At 34.5% G+C, this 25937-nt stretch overlaps 1 protein-coding gene across 1 annotated transcript in view; it reads left to right on the top strand.

The window, feature by feature from the left end:
* DPH6 (diphthamine biosynthesis 6) overlaps positions 1–25937 on the top strand; it is an 87163-nt gene that overhangs the window by 37951 nt on the left and 23275 nt on the right. Inside the window, exon 4 of the mRNA XM_039247268.1 lies at positions 11419–11480. Within this exon, the coding sequence (XP_039103199.1) occupies positions 11419–11480 (62 nt within the window). The remainder of the gene's footprint in view (positions 1–11418; positions 11481–25937) is intronic.

Genomic DNA, 25937 nt, shown 5'->3' with positions numbered 1-25937 from the left:
AGTGGAGTCTAGGAACAAAAAAAAAGACAAAAGAAGTTGTATTTACCAGCCAAACCATTAGAGCTTTTTAAATGAGATCTACGTGTTCTGGTGGCTGGTGAATCTGGTAGAAGTAGGAAGAGATTATTAAGAGTGTGTGTGTGTGTGTGTTTAGCTTTTGAAGATACATGGGATACTCCATTCCTGTCTGCGCTGAATGTATCAAAAATTATAGGCGACTAGAAATTGCTTCTCAGAGTGATTATACCTCTTCTAATATCACTTACTGATTTTACAGTAAAAGTCTAGGCTACAAAAGTTGAAATGAGAACACAATTCATTTTACTTGACTCTTAAAAATAGTGTTATCAAACAGTTTGTGATGTTTCTTTCATATCATATATTGGGCTGTCGTGAAGAAATAAACCTCCACTTGCTTTCATGACAGCAGATAATAAATTGACTGATATAATTCAGTTGAGAAGTTGAAAAATGCATTGAAAATAATGGGGCATAACATTGTAGGGTTAACATTTATTCATAGATGATGCAATTAAATAAAACAGGCATTAACTTCAAGGTCAGTCAGTAAAGTAATAAAATTGAATATTTTAATTGAATTGTAATTGCTTCCCATTGATACATGAAAGTAAAGTAAAATAGATGTCAGCTTTGCAAATTATGGTTCTTCCTCCTAATTAATTTCTTAATTCTGCATGGAGCTATCCAGTGCCTAGGTCTTGTTGTGGGTTTATTCATCCACCCAGCTTCCATCAAGGAATGTCTATAAAGACATGATTAAATGGTTAGGTATCAGGATTTACAGTAAATTTTGTCTACACTTTGGAGAAAAATGTATTAGTAACTATAAGTAACTTATGTATTTGAGTTCAAAATTATTCTAAATAGAACAGCATCCTGGGTTCTATGGATTATAATTGTCTTCTTTATTAATATTGATATTTCTTGATATTGATATTGATATTAACATTAATAAATTTAAACATCTCATTGAATCAAAAGGTTTTCATAGGGGAGATAGATACATTGAGACTTTCATAATACCACTCACTGATTCAGGAGGTAAATTGAACAGACTGTTAAGAGTTTGAGGGAAGCATAGTTTATGTCCATTCATGACCCAGGTTTCACTAGTAAAGAGACTCCTAAATTGAATGAAGCTAAAAAGGAAACATCTTTTCAAGGACTGGGATAAATTGAAGCTTTTAGATAAAGTTGAATTTCATTGAAAAAAGCCTGTGAACCATTGTGGCTTTTTTCATAGGCTTTTCCCTCAAAGAGTTTTAACATAAGACAGTTTTATATAAAATAAAATGGGAATGATGACATTACAAAGATTAGGAGAGAGATTTTCAAATTATACTGAAATTGTATTGGCTCTAGATACTTGGGCTTATTTAAAGAAAGAAGATTATGCCTTTTGAACTGGCTGGATATACCAGTTAAATGGCTATTGCTTAAAAATTGAAAATAGAATAAATGAATGTATAAGATGGCTGTAAAAATTACTGAGGGGGCTCCTCGGTGGCTCAGTCGGTTGAGCGTTCGACTTCGACTCAGGTCATGATCTCGCAGTTTGTGAGTTTGAGCCCCGTGTTGGGCTCTGTGCTGACAGCTGAGCCTGGAGCCTACTTTAGATTCTGTGTCTCCCTCTCTCTTTCTCTCTTCCTACCTCGTTTGCACTCTGTCTCTCTGTCTCAAAAATAAAGATTAAAAAATTTTTTAGAATAATTACTGAAGTATTGTTATCTAGTTTTATACCTTAAAATGACTTTATGTATGGGACAGCTGGCTAGCACAATCAGTAGAAAATGTGACACTTGATCTCAGGGTCATGAATTGAAGGCCCATGTTGGATGTGGAGAATACAAGAGATAGAGAGGAAGGAAGGAAGGAAGGAAGGAAGGAAGTAAAGAAGACAGGAATAGAAAAAATAACTGTGTAATAGAATATGTAATATAATATAATACAAATATATTGGTACATTAGTATCTTTAGTTGTACTTAGAAATATGTGTGGATTCTTATTGGTGAAATGAGAAGGTATTAATGTTGTCTAACCTTTGTGTTAAATTTTAGCTCAAATATTGACTTCATTATTTAAACTGTTTCTCTCTAAAACATTTAAAGCTTTAAAGTTAAAAAGTAAGTCCAATGATTAATATATTTTTTGATGCTAATCTGACCCTGACCTTCCATTCTCAATAATGAAGGACTCAATTATGAAAAATGTTCAAGAATGTCAGAATTCTTCATGCATATCAACTGGTTAGAAAATATCCAAACCAAAAATATACAAGATAAAAGACTGACATTCATGAGCTTTATAATTATAGATAAGCTAACAGTTTTTTCATGTTAATGATTTGTTTCTCCAAATTCTTGTTTTAAAATCATTTTAATAATAATCTTGTTGCATTTAGAGAAATTAAATATCATAACGACTGTACATACAATGCTAGAATGTTTCTAAATGAGGAAACTTGTGAAAAAATATGTGGAAGTGTAAGAAAATTAAATATTCAAACTTTCATTATATTTATAAAAATAAGTTAGAAAGAGTTTTCATTTGCATGTAGTTTAATATTTATGGAATCATCAGTGTTCTGGGAAGTAAAGATGTCTTGAGAAAAGTTCTATATCTGAATATATTCTGGGATAGGATGAATAATCTTCCTACCACATCCCTGACTAATATCATCCCACATGCGATAGGCTCAACTGATTTAGAAAAGATCTCTGAGACCATGGTGGTTTCAGACCATTTCTTTCTTTCTTTCTTTTTTTTATAGTTTATTTTTGAGACAGAGAGAGACAGAGCATGAGCAGGGGAGGGGCAGAAAGAGAGGGAGACACAGAATCTGAAACAGTCAGGCTATTAATTTCTTAAAGAGAGTAGCTTGAATTGCTAGTAATTTCTGGATCTTATCCAAGAAAACATTTTATAAGAACAATCTGAAATTTCATATGGGCATGTCATATGGGCAGTGATCATGAGGTCCCCAATGATTTGTCACTTTCTAATGAACAGAAAAATGGAAGCAAAGACAGATTGCATTTGGAAAGAGTACCCAGCAAAGCATCAGGAGAAAAGGACTCAAGTAGTCATAAGCAAGTACAGTGGAATATGTTAGTCTGACACAAGTGTGCATCATATACAGTGTTGATTTAAAGTAGAAAGATCCTTTCAAGAGAATATGTAGACTATTTTAGTCAACCTAGACAAATAGTTTCATTATAGAATTCAGCCATTTTTTTGGAAAAGAATTATAGTCTGTTTAAATAACATCAGATCATGAGATAAGAACTTTTAAATCATTTTTCATGCCAAAGAAGCCTACCAAAATCACCATACAAAACCTCCTATAAATTTACAATGTGTCAAAGTTGTTTATTTCTTAGGTCTTGCCATTCTTTTGGTCTTATAATGTCCACTGGAATCATCTATTGCTTTGTGTATGTGAAATGTTACTGATTGGTCGTCTTCCCTGTGTGAAATGTCTAAAGCATCAGGCCATGAATCATAGAACTTATCATGCTCACTACACATGACACAAACCCCATTATCATACTATAAAGACTTACACATGCAGCTTATTTCATTATTAACTCTGAGAGAAGAGGAATGTGGCTCTTTTATTTTAGCTATTTTATAGCTTTACCATAATTTTCTACTGTAGTGAAATGGTCTATAATGTGCTTCAGGAAAATATTTGAAAATCTTTAAAGTTTTAAACTTTGATTTAGTATTTTTAGTGCCGTAGAATGTTCAGTGCTTGCTCCAGGAATAAATAAATTGAAAATACTTCAATGGATAAGGAAAAACTTGAAATAACTAATTTTTAACAAAGTATCTGTGTGATGATCACAGATTCATGTGGAAAAATTATCCCCAATGTGGCTTATGTTTACAGATTTTACTGACTCTTATCTAAAGGCAAGCCAAATTACTTTATCCGTCATGGAATGCAGCAGTCTCTGAAATGAGACATAACACCTGTTTCTATATGTTAACAGTTCAGAGCTGAGGCCTGGTGATTCTATAATGAATTAAAAGACTGCAAGAGAAATGGGAAGTTTATCAGTTTGATCTTCCAGTGTCTACCTATGTAAAACCATATGCTCTTAAATTCCCTTCATGACTTTTAGACAGGCATTTATTTATTCCCAGATCCTTACAGAGAAGCAAAACATAAATTATTAGATTCAATCATGGAGACTTTTAAAATGATTTTAATGATGCGTAGCATAGTGGCCGAGTACTGAGTGAGATAGGTTATGATGTATGACCAATATGTAAGAACCAAAGAATTGGAAGGAAAGCTAAAAAGAGACTTCCAGTCATGCTGGCCTTGTACATTCATGCTTTACATGTTCCATATTCCCATCTCAAGACCACAGTAACAGATAAAGATATGAAGGAAAAGTTTGAAAGACATAGCTGGTCTGGAAAACATTATAAACAACATCTCTGTGAAGTAGAAATGAGTACACATACAAAATAATAAACAGGACTGAACTGTGGGGCTGTAGTGCAAAAGGCTAGGAAGCAGGCAAAAGCACTTAGGAGATCATCATCCTGGGGGAAAACAGACTGAAAGTGTCCTATATGAAGAATCTCAAAGAGATGAAGAAAAATAAAACATCCATTAAAGAAAATCAATCAATTAGAAAAATCACATTGGAACAGCAACAGACTGTTGTGAAAAGTAACTGGAGGGGCACTTGGGTGGCTCAGTCATTTGGGTGTCCTATTCTTGATTTTGGCCCGGGTCATGATCTCACAGTTCATGAGGTCCAGCCCTGTATTAGGCTCTGCTCAGACGGCACAGAGCCTGCTTGGGATTCTCTCTCTCTCTCTCTCTCTCTCTCTCTCTCTCTCTCTCACACACACACACACACACACACACAACAAAATAAATAAACATTTTTTAAAAAGTCACTTAAAAAAAAATCTCAGTGGATTAAATAAACTGTAGGTGAGTCAAGTCAAGGAGAGAATGAATGAAGCAGGAAAAATAATTAACCCAAAAGACAACATAAAGAGAAAAACAAATTGAAAGAGCAATTTAAAAATATGGAGGATATATTGGGAAATTGCAAGATTTGTGTAATAGATGTTACCAAAAAAATAGCAGAAAAACAGTATTTACAGATACAATGACTGAAAATTTTCTAGACTGGAAGAAAAATGTAAGTTTTAGAATTGAAAGTATACATTAGGTAGTATATAGTGTAAATAAAAATAAACTGGGGCACCTGGGTGGCTCAGTCAGTTAAGCATCTAACTTCGGCTAAGGTCATGAACTCAGGGCTCCCGAGCTCAAGCCCTGTATTGGGATCCATTTTGACAGCCCAGAGCTTGCTTGGAATTCTAGCTCTCCCCGACGCCTTACACCTTCTCTCTCTCAAAATAAATAAACATTTAAAAAAAACATACATTTGCACACATTATATTAAAATTGTAGAATGTCACAAGTACATTGAAAACTGGATAATTTAGCACAGAAAAAATAAATATTCCTTATATGGGAGCCACTATTAAGCTAACAACCTAAATCTTATTAGGAACACCTAATTTCTGAAGAAGTAATATATTATAACTAAACTATTGTGTAATGATGAGAGGTAAATAGGACATTATCAGACATCTAAAACCTAAGAGATTTTGCCAATCACAGATCTTCAGTAAAAAATATAAAGAATGGATTTTAGTTAGAAGTACATTGAATTCCAGGAGAAATTAATGAGAAATAATTGTGAACATAGACATAGTAGAATATGCTAGCGGGCTTAATTTTTCTTGCCAAAACTTGTGGAAATAAGAATTAATGCAATAATAACAACTAAAATGGTAGGACGTATTTAGTACCAGTGAAAACATGCTTATTTCTCTTAGTCAAAAGGATGCTAAACAGGTAGTTAGGTTTATATTTTTATATTCTAAGATTCATAGTTCTTATATAATACATTTAGTTTTTTTTTTAATTTTTATTCATTTTTGAGAGAGAGAGAGAGCATGAGCAGGGGAGGGACAGAGAGGGGGAGAGACAGAATCTGAGGCAGGCTCTAGACTCAGCTGCCAGCACAAGGTCCCATGCTGGGCCCAAACTCACAAACTACAAGTTCATCACCTTAGCCAAAGTTGGACGCTTAACCAACTGAGCCACTCAGGTGCCCCATCTTACATAAAACATTCAGACTTTAAAAATATGGTTTGAATGTATATTAAAAATTACAAGTGACTACTGGAAGAATAGAAATTCATTCTATAGCTTCCTAATCAGTAGAGAAAACAGACAAAAGTCCTTTTATTATAGCATGAAGCAGAAAAGAGCAAAGCAACAAATTTGTATAAAGCTTAATATAATAGGAAATCTAAAATAAGATGATAGAAACCAACCCAGACATATAACATAAAATGTTAAGGATTTAAGATATTTAAACTGCACTCTTTAGAGTTGTATTTATAAGATAAGATAAAATTTAAAAATCCAATTATATGTAGTTTATAAGTGGCATGTAAAACAAAAGCACAGAAAATTTGAGAATAAATGGTAGAAAAACATATGCCAATAAAATATTAATAAAATAAAGCTTGTGTTGTGATGTTGGTAAATAGAATATAAGATAAAAGCCACATATGGAGATGAATAGGTTGTTACTTGTAGATAAAGAAATAACCTTATCAAGAAGTTTTAGGGGCACCTGGGTGGCTCAGTCAATTAAGCGTCCGACTTCAGCTCAGGTCATGATCTCACAGTTTGTGGGTTCGAGCCCCTCATCAGGCTCTGTGATGACAGCTAGCTTAGAGCCTGGAGCCTGTCTTCTGATTCTGTCTCTCCCTCTCTCTCAGACCCTCCCCTGCTCACACTGTCTCTCTCTCTCAGAAATAAATTTTTAAGAAACATTTAAAAAAAGAAATTTTAGAGATTATGAATGTGTATGCACATAACAACACAACACAACAACACAACAAATCAAATACATAAAGCATAATTTTTTGAAAAACCTTTCTTTTGTTCCATAGTATCTGTACCAATTTGCATTCCCACCAACAGTGCACATGTTTCTTTTTCTCCACATGCCCACAAACGTTTATTTCTTATGTTTTTTGTTTTAGCCATTCCAACAGGTATAAATTGATACCTTCTTGTGGTTTTGGTTTGCATTTCCCTGATGACAAGTGATATTGAGCATCTTTTAATGTGACTGTTGGCCATCTGTATGTCTTCTTTGAAAAAAAAATTGTCTAATCAGGTATTTGCCCAGTTTTTAAAAATGTTTGTTTCTTTTGAGAGAGAGAGTGCACGTGTGCAGGCACGTGAGCAGGGGAGGGGCAGTGAGAGAGTGAGAGAGAGAGAGAATCCCAAGCAGGCTTTGCAAACTGCAGAGCCTGACACGGGGCTTGATCTCATGAATTGTGAGATGATGACCTGAGCTGAAATCAAGAGTCAGATGTTGAGCCAACTAAGCCACCCAGGTGTCCCAGGTTGTCACCCATTTTTAAATCAGATTATTTGTGGGTGGTTTTGGTGTTGTATAAGTTGTTTATGTATCTTATATATTAACCCCTTACTGGTTATATTATTTGCAAGTATCTTTTCCCATTCAGTAGGTTGCCTTTTTGTTTTTGTTTTGTTGATGGTTTCCTTCACTGTGCAAAAAGCTTTTTATTTTGGTGTTGTCTCAATAGTTTGATTTTGCTCTTGTTTTCTTCACCAGAGGAGACATATCTAGAAAAGTGTTTCTATTGGTGATGTCAAAAAAATTACTACCTGTTTTCTTCTAGGAATTTTATGATTTTGGGTCTCACATATAGGTCTTTAATCCATTTTATTTTTAAGAAATGGTCCAGTTTCATTATTTTGCATGTAGCTGATCAGTTTTCCCACCACATTTGTTGGAGACTGTCTTTTCCCCTAAGGTGTATGCTTGCCCCCTTTGTCATAGATTAATTGACCATGAATGGGTGGGTTTATTTCCAGGCTCTCCATTTTGCTCCATTGATCTATGTGTCTGTTTTTATACGAGTACCAAACTGTTTTGATCATTAGAGCTTTGCAGTATATCTTGAAATCTGGGATTGTAATACCTCCAGCTGTGTTCTTCTTTCTTGAGATTACTTTGGTTATTAGGAGACTTTTGTGGTTCCATACAAATTTTAGGATTATCTGTTCTTGTTTTGTGAAGAATGTTATTGGTATTTTGATAGGGATTGTATTAAATCTGTAAATTGCTTCAGCAAGTGTGTATGTTTTAACAGTATTATTTCTTCCAATTCCAAAATGGAATATCTTTTTTTTTTTTTTTTTTTTTTGGTCATGTTCAATTTATTTTATCATTGATTTATATTTTTTTGGAATTAGGTCTTTCACTTTCTTTGTTAAGCTTATTCCTAGGTATTTTATTCTTTTTGGTGCTATTGTAAATGGGATTATTTTCTTAATTTTTCTCCTACATTATTATTAGTACATAGGAGTGCAGCAGATTATTTGTACATGAATTGTGTATCCTTTACTAAATCCATTTATCAGTTTTATCAGGTTCTTGGTGAAGTCTGTAGAATTTTCTATATAAAATATCATGTCATCTGCAAATAGTGAAAATTTTACTTCTTCTTTACCAATCTGGATGTCTTTTATTTCTTTTTCTTGCCTGATTGCTGTGTCTAGGACTTCTAGTACTATGCTGAATAAAAGGGAGGATAGTGAATATTGTTGTCTTAGTCCTAACATTAGAGGAAAAGGGCTGTTTTTTACCATTGAGAATAATGTTAGCTGCGGGCTTTTCATATATGGCCTTTGTTATGTTATGTGTCCTCTAAACCTACTTTGTTGAGAGTTTTTACCAAAAATGATTCTTGTACTTTGTCAAATACTTTTTCTTCATCTTTTGAGATGATCATATAGCTGTTACTGTTTCTCTTATTAATTTCATGTATCATGTTGATTGATTTGCAAATATTGAACCACCCTTGTATCCCTGGAATAAATCCCACTTGATCATGGTGAATGTTTTTTTAATGTATTGTTGGATTCAGTTTGCTAATATTTTGCTGTGAATTTTTGTCTGTGTTCATCAGAGATATTGGCCTATAGTTTTCTTTTTTGTAGTTTCTTTATTTGGTTTTTATATTAGGGCAATGTGAGCCTTATAGAATGAATTTGGAAATGTTCCTTCCTCTTTTATTTTTTGGAGTAGTTTGAGAAGAGTGGTGTTAACTCTTTCTTACATATTTCGTAGAATTTGCCTGAGAAGCTATCTGATATGGTGCTTACTTTTAATAGTAATCAGAAAATTAAAACTAAAACAAGTATCTAAAACAATTATATGTATATTTTATATATATAAAGTATATGTATGTATATTAAATGTATATTATATATATGTATATATATCAGATTAGCAGAAATTTAAAATTCTGACACCACTAAATTATTTTCATATTATATGAAATATGAATTCTGTGTACCTGAAAGTGGAAGTACAAATTGGTAATACTTTTTAAAGAGTAATTTGGCAATATCTAATAGACCTGAAGATTACACACACACACACACACACACACACACACACGCATATACAATAATATATATAATTATATGTATATTCTCCTCTATCATAGTAATTTCACATAAAAGCATATTCATTGCAGCATAAAAAGTACTTATGGCAAAACAAATTAGAAATAACTTTGTGCCCAAGTACTCATCTATCAGAGGTGTATAATTAAATTCTGGTATATCCATACCATAATGGAATAGAATACCATTTTGATAGAAGTAGTGATAATGAATGGACCAGAGCCATGGTAATCCATATATCTCTTTAACAGTATGAAATGAAAAAAATCAAGTTAGAGATTACATCATTTATGTAAAAATTTAATATACACGAACAATAATAAATATTGTTTGGATATATGCATTTATAGTAAAATTGTAAAAGAGTAATTAGTAACTCACCAACTTCAGAAGAGTAGTTATTATATAGAAGGAATAGGGGATATAGATTAAGAGTAGATATACTGTGCCATTCTATTGTTTTGGTGGTGTTTATTTCTTTAAAAAAAATGTTGTGGAGGAAATATGACGTGATGTTAATGCTTGTTAAATGTGGGTAGCGATTTTAGGGGTGTTTCTTTCAAAGCATTTCCTTTACTTGTTCTTTCTAAATACTGATTTGCTAAGAGGTGGTACAAGTGGAGGAACCAGACAGAATCAGTGATTGGTGTATCTGTGTGTTCACACATCTCCTTGAAATTTTAATTTTACTGAATACACCATGATAATAAGATTGCTGTGAAGGGAATTGACTCAGAAAGTCTGCGTATTGCTACTGGTCTGAGTTTTTTTGCCTCAAGTTTCACCTAAAACTACTCAGTGGCAGAAGAATCCTCAATCTTTACCTGACTTCCCTTCTTCTAATATGTGATAATAAGAAATAGCATATTACCAAAAAAGGCATTCAAGTAGAAGCAGAAAATTATTAATCAGTTTGTGTAATTAATAAGCTAACTAGTTTAATCCCCTAAGAAATAAAAATAACTTATTTAAATGAGGCTAGGCCAATGCATGTATTATGGATGTAAATATCTAACTGTATTATGAATGTAATATCTAAAATGAATTATTTCATTTTATAGCAGACTTGTGGCATGTGACTTTTTCTTCACTGGCAAGTTAGTTTTTGTGGGATGAGTTTATTTCCCATATTCATCTGCCTATACCTCATCATCTACATAAACTCTACTATATCAGCTGAACATCTCTAAGAGGGTGCACATGCTGTTGGTACAATAACAATTTTTCAGAGTTGTCTGTGTCTTTGCTTAGAAAATACATTATTGCACAAGTGGTCATTGAAATGAAATGTCATTTAATTTGGTAATATAACTGTTTGCATTCGTATCTCTGTCCTCCTTTGAAGTGAATTAATTATATAGACATAATAATGGCTTACCACTCTTCTATTTTCCACTCTTATTCTTTATGTAAGAATTTTAAGGTTTCGATAAAATACGGACACATAAGAAAATTCTCACTGTTGTCCATCCATAAAATAATGATAATAATTAAAAAACAGAGGACACAAATGTCCTATCTTTGAAATGAAACCTGTTTTTCCATCTTAATTACAATTGCTAAAAATGAATTGAAGCAGTGCATCGGGATGTTAATATGGTGCAATGGAATGATTTAGTATAAAACTTACCTTTCAAGAGCAAGAAAACCAGTTATCCAAGGGGAATAGGAATGTAAATACTAGCAAAACACATTCTGCTTTAGGATCAAAGCAATTTAAAATATACATGTAGTGGTTTCCTAGGCAAGGAGGGGCAAAGGGAAGGAGAATGTGTCTTTCAACTTCCAAGCCGATAGTTATCTTTAAAAAAAATGTAACTTTTCTTGGCAGGTTTAGATCCAGATAAGCATCTTGGAAAAACCCTGGATCAAATGGAACCTTATCTCTTAGAGGTAAGAATTTATACTATTTCTCAAAATACAAGCATCTGAAGGAAAAAAACCTGAGGCCATCATACGATGATTACGATATTAATTTTATTTTGGAAAAAGTCAGATAACATTCATGATATAGTTTTGTGAAAAATTAAACTTCTAATGGATATACAAATGTCTAAGATTAACTATGACAATCATTACCAACTTTTTGGTCTGAATAAAAAAGTAAGCTATACCAAAAGGAAACTGCCTTGTCAGAAGGTTTCTTTTATTAAAATGGACATTGTATGCTATGTAAAAAGTACTATACTCCTAAGGTAGCTGATGGTCTCTGTGATCATATGCTTTTCAATCAGAAATGTGAGTAGGAACTTCCTTCAGATATTATCTCATCTAACCTCTTCTCTTTTACCAATTAGGAAATTAACTTGCAGAGTAGCAAAAAAAACATTTTAAGGTTTCAAGTAACAACTGTTAAACTCATATCATTGTCAAATCCTAAATGCATTCTAAACATTAAAGAAAAATTTAGTTATTCTCATTCTTTTCTATCAACTGTGTATTATATTTTATGAGAGTTTGGGGGCAAATGTGATTAGTATGGCAATGATAACTAAAAGATATAATTGTTAGAGTATTTTATCTCACAGTTATGATGGAAAGAAAGAAAATTACCCCACTCCTATGAAAGAATGGAACTCCTCTAATAAATTATCATTTTCTCCTCTGCTGCTCTTAATTTATCACCATTGTTTCTGAACATTGTTAATACGATTGCCATGCTATGTTGTCACTTAGCTTCTTTACTAACTTTGTGGATTTCACATTTTCTTTCAGTTATTTGCATTTGATTATTTTACGGTTTATCAATATGTACCAAACGCTTAGAAATCCCTGAATTCCTTTTTCCATTAAGCATTAATAAGTATCTAATACGTGCAAGACAAATAGTAAAGATCAAAATAAAAATGAAGTGAGCCTATATTTGCAACAACTTACATTTGGTTTCTAGATAATTTGTTGTCACTAATTTAAGTCGAGCTAATGGACATGGTTGCTTTTTGTACTTCCCTGAGGGGACTCCTCTCACAGGGGCTGTAGCTTCTCACAACATGATATCTATGTTTATGTCTCTTTCCTACCATCAGACTAAATGTTGCCTCTGAAGAAAGCAATGTAGATAAATAATGAAATTAAATTGATGGGGGCGAAAGAAAGAGAACTCAGGAATGAGAGACATTCACGAGTTTGGAACTATTGATGGTTTCCCTAGAATACTCCTTTGTTCCCCCATGTTCTGCTTCCCTTCTCTGCATGCTTTCTCTCTCCTTTTTTTTTTTTTTTCAAAGTTTATTTATTTTGAGAGAGAGTGCACATGTGCACACGAGCAGGGGAGGTGCAGAGAGAAAAATAAGAGAGAATTGCAAGCAGGCTCCACCCTTCTAGCATGGAGCCCTACACAGGCTCCACATGGAGCTTGAGCCCATGAACTGTGAGATCATGACCTGAGCCGAAACCAAGAGTGGGACATGTGCTCAACTGACTCAGCCACCCAGGTGCCCCATATTTCTCTTTCACTCAACTAAATCCAATCTGTCCTTAAAGTGTAAACTTTATAGTCATACTTAAATAAGCCTCCTGTGAGCTGCCATTTTCTTCTTTGACTCCCAATATGTAGACTTCTCATGCTAATATTTTTTTCTATTGTTTATTATAACATTAAACCACGTAATGTATAAAAGATAAATGAAACACTATCAAAAAATGAAAAATCTTCTGACTCCAAGCCCCCAGGTTTTCTGGCCCTTTCCAGAGCAACCAGTCTTCTCTATTCTAATGTATCTCTTCAAACTTTTTTTTTTTGCATTTGTAAATACATATGCATATGTTTGTTCACTTTTACCTAAATTGGAACATACTATGCACATTTTTCTCCATCTTCCATTTTAGTACCTCAAGATACATGTCATTAGTTTCCACAACATCATTATGTGGATAATATATTAAGCCTATTATTTATTGATGAACTTTATTTCTTACTGACTGCTTTCATGTCTTTTGCTATTTTAAACAATGCTAGAATAAACATTATTGCACATATATTTTGGGGCATGTATGAGTTTATCTGTAGGAGAAAGTCCTGGAATAGAAATACTGGGTCAGGATGTATGTGTGATTTTAATTGTAATAGACATTGAAGACATCCATTTTTAGCTATGGTGGAATAACTTACATCAGACCGACTCTCCTGGTTAAAAAAAAATTAGAATAGTTACATGAAATTAAAACAAAAATAATGTTGGAAGGCGTTAGAGAATTACAAAAAAAAAAAAAAGAGAGAGAGAGAGAGACAATTTGAGGGGCCATGATTCCAGTGAGAACAGAACCTCTATTCCTCTCAAGACGTTCTCTAATTCAAAAAATGGTGCAAGGGTAGGAAGAAGTGAAAGAGAAAACTCTAGCTGAAAAGCTGAATAGTGCTTTCAGTAGCACTGGAGAGACACCAGTTGGAATTCATGGCAAACCAAAGTGGAGTGGGCCTGGTTAACCACTCCAGGTTAACCAGATGTTCAGTTGCTCTCCTGAATGGGTTATAGCTTAGGGGTAAAGGCAAACCAGATATAGCACAGCCCTTGCAAATACCATCCCACTTTTAATCATACCAACCCTAACTGAATTAAATTAACCCGTGCTACTACTAGTATTGCTTATTTCCTCTTAAGAAACATAACATGATTCACAGCCTCAGACTGTCTCTCAAATATTTCATATACAGTTTCTAGCAAATTACCAAGCATATCAGGAGATCTGATGAGAGAACTGAAACCAGAGAAACCGAGAAAAAACCACACACTTGAAACAGTCTCAGAGAATTCCTATGATCAAATTCTCAAATCTAGACTTCAAAATGACTGTGACTTTGGCTGATAATATGAACTATTTTAAGGGAAATTTGGAGTCTCTGTAAAAGAATCTAGAATTCTAGAACTTCAAAATACAATACCTGAAATTAAGAACACAATACATGGGTTTATCAGTAACTTACTTATAAGTAAGGTTTGATACAGTTATATAGATCATTAAAGACCTGGAAGATAGGGTGATACGAAACATCCAGGCTGAAGCACAAAGAAAACAGGAGGGAAAGTAAAGAAAAGAATATAAAAGATGCAAAGGAGAGAAGTTTGTCAAACCTATAACTGGAGTTGCAGGAATGGAAGAGAGAGAAAAAGGAACAGAAGCAATATTTGCAGGGATTTTACTATAGGATTTAGCTGTCATTATTTTTGCTGATTTTGACAAGGAGCTTCTCAAAATGGTAAAAATTGCTCAAAAGTGAAGGATTGAATATTAACAGTTAATTACACATTTTTAGCAGGAATTGTTTTTCCTATGGTTATAGAAAGTTATGCAAAGCAATAGAGTGTCTTTTTCTCTGGCTTCTGCATAGTCTACTCCGTGTATACATGAGCTTCCCAGGAAGTGCTTACTAAATTTTTACACCAGTTTGTTATCAGTTTGTTCCTTGCCTCATGCACAACAGTTATCTGACACAACTCAGGTCTTAACCCATGTTTTTGGTTTTCTTATTTTTCCTTTCATTTTTACTTATGCTCATAAAGGAGATTTCATCAATTGCCTGATGTACCCAGAGCACAATGATTCTAATAATAAATAAAAGCAGAATGAGTCATTTGTCAAACTCCATCTTCTTTCTACATTTAGAAAGTATGGCTGTTTGTTTTTTTTTAATTTTTTAAAGACGCATTTTCTAGCACTCTGTCTTCTCCATCATTGCCTAAGACAAATCAGATTTTAAGGAATCACCATAAGTCCCTATCTTTATGAATACCGTGATAAAAATCAACCACATATTCATTTTTCAATTGTTGACACAACTCTCCTGAATAGTCAAGAAATTCAAGAAGAGAAAAAAACAGCAAAAAGCCTTTGACCTTGGAGGAATGGGAGAAAAAGAGATTAAATAGAGGAACCCATTTTGTTCACCTGCCTCAGATCTCCTGAAACATCTGTTATGTACCTTTTGCGTAACGTGGGTGGACATGTCTTGTAAAATGTAATAAGTTAATTCAGCTAATATGTTAATCCTTTAATATATTATTGTATCCAAGAGTTAATATTTTTTAGTTAAGGGAATTTTTGTATATTATAATTATTTTCCTTGAAGAAATTACTGTTAAGTCGTGAGAATTACAGACAGGTTGGTGTCAAGAAGTGGTGGAGACAAAGATGATACCTTTGGGCAAGGGTCCTTTTCATAGTTCATTCAGATTGCCTGAGGTAAGAGACAGTCAGTTAGCTAATAACTCTGTTCCCGAGAGCCCAAGTGTGAATCCTGACTCTACTACTTACCTCAAACATTGGTCTACTTAGTTTCCCACATATAAAATGGAAGTAATAGCAATAGAATTATATATAATATGCTTAGCTCAGTACCTGGCACATTCTAAATGCTTGATAAATGTTACCAATGTTTACTGTTATGAGCAAAATTTGCTATTACTGAAGAATAATTCTGAAATGTTTCTGCTTTACAATAAAAAAACCCACAAAAAACTGGGTACACATAATAGTTGGAATAACATTTAAAACTCTCAAGAGATTATTAACTGACATATAGCAACATGTAGATAACAATCCTAACAGAAAACTGGCAAAGGAAAAGAAGATCTCAAAACCAAATACAGATATGAAGAGATGATCAAATGGATTTAGTAATCAGAGAAGTACAAATGAAAGCAATAGTAAGATGTTACCTTGTACCAGTTTTGCAAAAATAAGAAAGCTGGATAATGCCAGTTAAGGTTTTACAGAACCTTAGGAATGTAGGTTGGTACTACCATTCTGGAAGACGGTATTGCAATTCCTACATTAAATATCCCCATCCTATCAGTCCAGAAGGAGATGTTAGTGAAAGTAGTCTTTGCAGGGTAGTTTTTGATGGTGCTGGGGTTCTTGGAGGTAATATGAATGTCCATTGCCAGGAAAGCCGTTAGTTAAAATGTGATAAGTGCACATTATGAAATATAGGTCTGCAGTTAGAAAAATATCTCCAGTGTGCATATAGCAGCAAGGTGTTGAAGGCATACAAGTAGCATGGAAAAGAATTAAAAATACAGGCATACAAAATAATAATACATTTGCAAGGATATAGACAAAAGATACACGTTACTTTTAAATGTTTGCCTCTGATAAGGAAAATCTTGAATAAATTATACAAATAAATGGCAATTTAATAAAACAATATAAAATGCCTGCCTATTGCTGAAAATTTGAGATATAATAAGATACAGAGAAGTAAATAAAAAGCATAGTTTTTCTGCCCTGTGATGCACACTACTATCATTGTTGATGCATTCTGAAATACGTTTTTTTCCTGAGAATTTGTTTTCATACAAATTCACATAATTAAATAGTTGTACGTGTTTTATTTACATAATTAGGTTCAACTATACATATGGTTCGTCTCCTTTTTTCTCCTAGCATTATGTCATCTTTATTTTCCCACAGAATTAAATCTAATTTGAAAATACATTAATTAATGGCTGTGTGGATTTCATCATATTTGTATCCTACCTATGAATGTATTATGACAAATTTAAGGAGTTACCTCTTATTGGAAATATTTGTTATTTCTAAATTATTATAAATAACGTTGCATATTTAAAAATAGTTATTAACAATATTATGATTATTATCTTTCCTACTAAATCCTCATGTACATTTCTGATCATTACTTTCTTTAGATAAATTCCTAGGAATGTAACTTCTGGATCAAAAAATACAACTTTAAGGATTGTTCATTTGTTACTCTAAATTAACTACTGAACAATTTTAGCTTGCTTCTTAAACTTCTGCACGTTCCTAAAATTATCATCTGATAAGTGAACAAATGGATTCTAAAATTACTTTCTCCTCCATGGGTTATTTTCCCCGTAGGACTATTTTCTCATTGTTCAAAAAAGTAGATGAATTTTAATATAAAAGTTGCATCAAATTTTAAAGGCTTAGAACTATCCCTTAAGTGTTTAAGAGTATTCTTATTTTTGTGATGTATTACAGTGTTTGTCAAATGAGTTTTCAACTTTCTGTGCAGAAACAACTTTCTGAGTCTTTCCCTTCTCCAATTTCACTTCTTGCTTACATTTATTGATTACTTTGATATTTACCTCCACATCTCTAAATTACATGTTTGTATTACTACTTCCTGACTCTCTTTAATTTTAGTATTATTTATTCACTTACCACTCTAGCATATGCACAGTTAGCTGTCTCCTTTTGCCTCTATCTCATCTATGAACTTTTTCCCTTCTATGGTCTTCCCATATGGTTATTTTGCAAGTCTAGTTGACATTATGATAATGACCTCGAACTTTACTATAGGAAAGCATGGCTAAGTCATTTAATCTGAGCCGTCTAGATTGGGTGAAAACCCAATACATAGCTGAGTTAGGTAATAAACTCTGGTCATATACCTTTCCTGTACAACTTTTTATTTTTTCCCTTGAAATAATAATTGTCTTGTTCTTTCATTTATTGAGTATTGTATTCACCACTAATTCAATGCTGTACTCATTACTAGTTTTCTAATCTCTCATCTAGATGTTAAGGGGTTTTGAGTATTTTGTCAGTTTCCTCCCCTGAAGAAGTTTTCTCCAATGCCTTCTGACGTATAAGCTGGACCAGTTTCCTTGTATGCCTGTTGTAAAGCTGTCAACCCAGCATCTCCCCATAATCCTGGAGATCCCTTGACCCGCCCCCTGTCTTGGAGCCCTTGTGTCCTGGACACAACATTTTCCTTTTTTATTTCCTTTCCTTTTATTTCCTTTGTTTATTCTCCCTTTTGTGAAGCATATTCTTTAGAAGATTTTTAGGAAAGGGTCCACAGGAGATAAAAATTTTTGAGACATTGTGTATATCCATAAATGTCTTCCTTCTTTCCTCTCTTTGGATTAGTTCTTTAGCTGGTCACAGAATTCTATTTTCAGAATATTTTTTCCTTCTGGATCTTATTTCCTTGCCTCTCAGTATGCTGTTGAGAAGCCCCAAATCATTCTCATCCCTGACTATTTATATGTGATCTTATGTATTTCTCTCTCCATCTCCTCTCCAAGAGTATGTATTTCTTTTGCTCCTAGAATTGTAAACTCTTATTTGCGATGTCATAAATTGTGAGTATGTTTTTATCCTATTGTGCTGGGATAGGTAGAATTTTTAGTTTGAAAATTTGTTTGGAGAAATTTTCTTGAAGCATTTCATTGATGTTTATCTTCCTTCTGTTTTTGCCTTTTGGAATTCCTATTATTTAGATGATACTTTAATTTTTAACTTTCCCAATTTTATCGAATTCATTTTTGCCCTTTCTAGAAGAATTTCTCAGTTTTACATTCAAATCTTTGCAACTGTGCCCTGTAGGGTTAATGAGGTTGAAACTAGTAGAAAGCTTAAAGCTTTTCTTTCAGAGAACTATTTCCCCCCCAGTCAGATGTTGTGTCTTTTTAGATCCGCTAACTAATGCACTAGCTGTATCTGCGGAAGCCACGACTCAAGGTCAATTGATGTGTTTCCAGCCTATGAACAAGGAGACCCTACCCGGCATTCTTTCCCTGAGATAAGGAGCCCCAGACCCCATCCAGTTTCTACTGGCCCTCAAAGCCTGCGCCTAGCTCCTTCTCCTTGCCTCAAATAACCTCCTGTCTCAGGGGCTGAATTTTGCCTCATTCTGGTGTTCAGTCTCCACCCCACAGTGAACAATGTTCAATATGTTACATACATGTTTGTTCTGTGTGCATACTCCATCTTCCCTAATGAATACTCATAATTTTTCCCTGCCCTTTTCCTCAATATGTATGTAATCCCAACTGCTAGGGTTATAAAAAACTTACTCTCTCCCCCCGGAGGGAGGCAGGTTTGAGCCTTGCCCTCCCGTCTCTTCTCCTCGTTTGGCTGCCTCTCAGAGAATCCCTTTCCTTGCTGCATACCTGATGTCTGTCTCAGTGATTGGCTTTGCTGCACGTCAGGCAGATGGACTTGGATTTGGTTACACTTTCAACTGAGTTTTTCATGTCCTATTTTTAACTTCTAAAAGCTCATTTTTTGTTCTCTGAGTTTTCTTTTTTAAAGTCTATAGTACTCTATCCTTATTAGAACTTATCCCATTTGTATTGTGCTCTTTTTTGGTTTCTCATTTTTTTCCTTTAGTTTTCTTTTCCCCTACATAGTCTGTTTTCTCGATTGTTTCTGTTGGTCTCTAACTTTAATTTTAGAGATATTTCTGCTAATCTTTGATGTTCTCTTCATATTTGAGAGTAAGGGCCTACATTTTTTATTGTAAGCACTAAATGTGTGGATAGGGCTTTATGACCTCCAACTTTGCTGTAGGAAAGCATGGCTAAGTCATTTAATCTGAGCCGTCTAGATTCCAAAAAAAAAAAGGATTCTCCAATCTCCTGTCTTGAAGTAAAGGCATGCTGCAGTTTGTTTTGTTTGATTTTGTTTTGATTTGTTTTGTTTTGTTTTCCTGGGAGTTAAGCAGGAATAAATGACTAGCAGTCTCAGAATCTTATGTGCATACGTTAACTGATTCCATTTTATTATAGTGCCTCTTCCCACGGCTGTGTCTCATTTCTCTTACGCCAGTTCCTCTGTTTTCATCACCGTCTGCGGAAAATAAACTTCCAGGGTTCTGCCAGGGTGGAGGAGAGGCAGTTGCCAGCCTAGAGGGAAGGAATTTAGGGATCTGACTGCTTGTTAAACAGACTGCCAATCAATCCTCATCTTGGGGCACTTTTCATTTCTCCTTCACTTCTAGAGGTACCCGGTGCTGCCAACTCCTTACTCTGTTTTAGAGGAAAGAGCGATTCTGCTGTGTACATTGGGTTGGTCCTCTGCCCTCCCCACTGGTGACCTAGGACTCAGAGCTCTTCCTTCTGCTAAATTGGTCTCTTCCTTTCTTCTGTTCCCCATCTTTGTCAGTTTATTCCTTGTTGTAAAATAGAAGGAGGTTTTAGAAAGGCGTGCGAGTAGATACAGGGATTCAGTCTACCATCTTTACCAACAGCAACTAGTCTTTAATCAAGAAATTTCTTAAGATCATCTAAATAGAAGTTGTCTGCTACATGGAAATGTGAAGCCATGTAAAAAAAAAAAGTGTGAGTTCATAGGTTTGGTTGCTTCTTCCAGGACTGTTTACAAAGAATAGAGAAATCTGAATTCGTGCCTTGAGTCAAAGGTAAGCAGTATGTACTGACTATTTAAGAAGTATACCACTCTGCTAGGTGTTGGAGTACACCAGGATAAGTGTAATGCAGGCTTCAAGGTTAAAACTCCGTGCTTCAAGCTCTGTTCTACAGGAGTTAACTTGTCTTCCTTCTGGATTTGAAAAAAGAGCAATTTGCAATCCAAGCTACCTATCACTTGAACAAAAAGAAAAAGAAGGGCACCTGGATGGCTCAGCCAGTTAAGCATCCAAGTTCAGCTCAGGTCATGATCTAATTTTTCGTGAGTTCAAGCCTCATGTTGGACTCTGTGCTGACAGCTCAGAGCCTGGAGCCTGCTGCAGATTCTGTGTCTCCCTCTCTCTCTCTGCCCTTCCTCTATTCGTGCTCTGTCTGTCTGTCTCTTTCTCTCTCTAAAAAATAAATAATAAAACATTTAAAAAAAAAAAAAAGGAAAAGAATTTCACCAAAGTTGATTTAGGAGAGACAGAATTTTAAGCCTTGTTCCTTGCATTGCCAACTTTATGGAAAAGAACGTTGACTGACCTTGAAAGTAAAAAGGAGGCAGAATATCTTTGACAAGAGATTTTAAATTTTGAACATAACAGTTGGAAGGATATGTGAAACTCTATGGTCAAGATGTCCACTATGATAGATATAACCTAAAGATGTGTTAAAATTTACTCCAAGAAAGTAAAAAATATTTGCCATAGAATTTCAAAGAAAAAAATTAAATGTTGAGAGTATTGTGAGTAATTTCAGAGATAAACTGACACTCATACTGGCCTTGCAAGATGGATAGCATTTTTGACTGGCTAGATTATTTAGAGTATATTTTGAGTAGTAGGAGAGGAAGTTGAAAAAGGAGGTTGAAACCAGACAGAAAGAGATTTTAAATACTAAAATGAGAATTATCTAAACAATGAGAAATAACTGAAAGTTTTAGAGAAAGGCAATAAAATTCTTAAAAGTGTACTTTAGGGAGTTTGACCAGGCAGTAGTGTCCATTGATTGTTGTATTTAAAGAGAAGAGGTGAAGGTCGTCCTTTGTATTTACTGGCTGTTTCAGTATATGACTTTGAACTTATTCCTCACATTTCTCTGAATGTGTTTCATAGGTGAACTCTTAATTGCCAGTGTCATCTTGTACCAATAGATTGAATAAGTATTTATAAGGATTTTTTATATGAGCAGTCTATGCTAATTGCTTTAGGGGTACAAGATAAGTAAATGGCTTAGTATTTTTTTAACTTTTTTAATGTTTATTTATTTTTGAGAGAGAGAGAGAGAGAGAGGCAGTGTGTGAGCAAGGGAGGGGCAGAAAGAGAAGGAGACTGAATCCCATGTCGACTCCAGGCTCTGAGCTGTCAGCACGACACACTGTCAAGCCCAATACGGCTTGAACTCACAAACTGTGAGATCATGACCTGAGCCAAAGTTGGATGCTCAACTGACTGAGCCACAGGTGCCCCAATGATTTGGTATTTCTCATGAAATACAGAGTATAAAAAGTCTAGAAACCTGGATAAGATAAAGCCAGATAATTTGGTGTTTATTATAGATGTAATTGGAAGCTAAAAAATGGAAGATGGCTGCATGACCTGGAGTAGTTGAAAATGATATCATTGAAGGGCTAGCACCTAAACTGGTTTGAAGGATGGATAAAATTTCCATGGGTGGTGGCAACAAGTTGAGTCAATATGAATGAAGATTTCTTGGCAAGAAGACATGCAGGAACAATGAGGAACTTGGTTTAAATGGAACTAAGAGCTGGTGTTGGTAGGTTCATAAGAAACAAGTGAGGTAGGAATTGATGACCCCATCAAAAAGGGCCTTGAGAGATGAGCCAGGCAATTTGGGGTAAGAAATAACAAGATGTAGAAGGTTCATCAGCAGGGATTTGTGTTATTAAAAGATATCATAGGAAATTTCGTCTGGCAACAGTATTTATGGATTTGGGATTAGAGGAAATTAGAAATGAAAAAGGGTCTAAGACGCTGTTACAGGTAACAGTGTGAGGGGTTGGAGTATGATGCCTGCTGACAATAAGGATCAAGAGCTAGGACAAAATTGAAAGAAAGATTCTGATGGAAGAATGGAAAAGAAATGGGCATCAAACTGCCATAAGCCAAAAGGAAAGAAGTAAAGATTAGTCCACACACAATGACTGCAGAGACTCGAAGCACGTATTTTTGCAGAGAATGGGGTTAAGAAAGGACATGATAAGCTTGGTCATAAACATGCTGAGTTTCTAATTATAACATATAAACCAGTGGCATATATTTTTTTTAACTGAGATTGGAGCACAATTGAGATGTTCAGGCAAAACACTTAAAGTTCATTTATCAGCATATTTTAGAGTCCATATACGGCTTCAAGTTCCGGTTTTATTTAGTTCTGAGTTCCATAACCTTTGCAAATCAAGCTAGCTCCTTCCCACTGGAAGAGGGGAAAAAATAAAAGTTGTAGCCATTGTATGGAGTATATATTATGTGCTGGACAGTATATCAGGCTTTACTTTTCATTTGGTTTTATTTCTGAAAACAGCTCTTTATGAGATAGGTACCGTTGTCATCCCCACTTTACAGATTAGCAGTCTGAAGCTCAGAGAGCTGGCATGACCTAAGATTGCATAGATAGAAAGTGACCGAGCCAGGGTTTAAACCAAGGATCGTGTCTCCAACACTACTGCTTTTAACCAGATGTGTAGCCCTGCTCTCACTGCGCCTCACTGCAAATGTATGCTTTGTTTACTTTTATAGTGAAGCTGTGTATTTATTAAGTGCTTACTGAGTACCATACTCTGTGTTAAGCGCTCTTTATGCATTATTATATTTGATCAACTAATCTATGAGATTGCCATTGATATTTACGTTTTACAGATGAGGGGTCATTCAGAAGGTGAGTAGCTTTTCCCATAGTCACACAGCTAGAGAAAGTACCAGATGTTGAATATGTACTTATGTCTGTGATTTCAGAACCCATGCTCTTTTTTATTCTTAAAAGTCGTTCTGAGGATTAAATATATAATTTTCTTAGCTTTAAGACTAAAACATACCATCTTTAATTAACGGTGATATTGTTGGTTTTAGCAGCAGCAGAATAGCATAACAGTGATGGTTGAAGCCTTGGAGTATATGGGCTATCCAGGGAGTAAACTGATTGAGAAGAGTATATTACAGAGAATCATGGGGAATATTTAAAATATAGGAGGAGCAGGAAGGAGAGGAGTCAGAGAAGCTTAACAATAGCTTAGGAAACATGGTGACATAAAAGCCTGACTGAGGAAGATGACCACGAAGATATGTGACATCATAGTATCACGCCACATAAAATTTGAAAAGGATAAGGTCATTGGAGTCTCCTAGCAAATGTTACTCATGCTGAGATACCAATAAACACAACCACCATCCACCCCTTTTCCAATGAAGAAAGCTGGCAATTTTCCTTAATTCTTTTTAACATTCCTCACTCCTCCATTCAATTAATCGTATGCAGCCTCCTAACACTATCTCTCAAAATACCTGCCCTGTCCTTTCTGTCCTCCCTGCTAGTTCCCCAATTCATGAAATCTACACCCTCTGGCTAGATTCCTCCAGCAACTTCTTAGTTCTTTGTGCTTCCTGATTTACTCCCCTCCAGCCCGTTCTCCATTGTGCGACCAGAATGTTTCTAAAAGATAAATGTGATCAGTTTTTTCTGCTTAAAACCTATCACGGGTTCTCACTGACCTTTGGATGACTTAGCACAACTTAGAAAACCCCATAAGATCTGTCCTGTTTCTAGTCCGCCTCGTCTCATCATCCTCCTCTCGTTATGACCCACTTGTGCCTTACTTCAGTTTCTAGGACCCATCGTGTGCTCTGGGACTTAATATATGCTGTTCCCTTTGGAACAGTCTCTCCTTCTCTCTCCCTCCACTTCTCCTCCTCTCCTTTTAGCCTTTCCTGGTTGACTCATCCTTGAGAATTCACCTTAAGTTTTATTTTGAGAAGGTTTTGGTTCCTTCTTGTTAGGTACTGTGCTTTATACTCCCATAGCATCTCATGCATCCACAAAAGCAATCACTACCTTTTATTGTAATTGCTTGTTTAACTTTCTGTCTCTCCAGACAATAAACTGTTCTATGCAGGATTCATATCTCTGCTCTCACCATTATCCCTAGCACCTTAAAACAATGCCAAACCTATAGTAGATACTCAATAAATAATTCTTGAGCAAGTTCTATGATTGATTATAGGTAGCATGAAATTATTTTGTATGTTTAATATATCATATATAAAATGAATTTTAGTGGTTTTTATAAACCTCATGGTTTTATGTAGGTGGTAGGAGGGATGAAATGTGATTTGATTTTACTTTCTTTCCTTCCAATTTTAAGATGACTAACAGATAAATGAAGCTGATTTTAAAGAAGAATCTTGATTTAATGATAAATTCTCACAATTATGTTTGTTGTGATCTTTTAAAGGAATAAAACTTAAACAGAGAAACCAGATGCCCTTAACTTTTTCAGTTCAGTAATCAGAAGCATTCAAATGGAATTGTTATGAATATGAATATTCATCTGTATATAAGTATACCAGAAAAAAATAAATCATATAAGTAATTCCCTTTTTATCTACTAGGAATTCAGTTTAAAATGTTCAGACCCTGAGGCATTTTTATAATCCATGAAATGACACAAGTCAAGCACATCTGTTCAGAATGCTTTTTAAAAGTTTATCTTAACAACAGTTAGATGGCAAACCAATGTTCACTTTCCCTAAAAGTTTTATCTAAAAAAGAACATAGGGGCACCTGTGTGGCTCAGTTCGTTAAGCATCCAACTTGATTTTGGCTCAGGTCATGATCTCATGGTTCATGGGTGCCACTCTGTCAGTGCAAAGGCTGCTTAGGATCCTCTCTCCCTGCCTCTCTCTCTGCCCCTTCCCCACTCCCTCTCTCTCTCAAAAAAAAACTAAAAAAAAACTTTATAATAATTAAAGAGAACATAGCACAATTTAGATACATATGAATCAATGAATATGCTTTTATGCAATGAAAATTATATTGTGTAATAAGTAAAGAAATGATCTTGTTCTATTAGAAATAATTCAGCTGGTTAGAAAACAGCAACATGTATTTTCAACTGGTTAAGATTCTTCAGAACTTTTACTTTATCTGTTGCATTAGCTTTATATCTTTGTATTCATAGAAAGCTTGGGACCAAATGGTAGATACCTTGAAAAAT

The sequence above is a fragment of the Hyaena hyaena genome, unplaced genomic scaffold (genome assembly GCF_003009895.1).
Source record: "Hyaena hyaena isolate Hyena2069 unplaced genomic scaffold, ASM300989v1 scaffold_292, whole genome shotgun sequence".
Lineage (NCBI taxonomy): Eukaryota > Metazoa > Chordata > Mammalia > Carnivora > Hyaenidae > Hyaena > Hyaena hyaena.
This window is presented reverse-complemented; position numbering and strand designations above follow the sequence as displayed.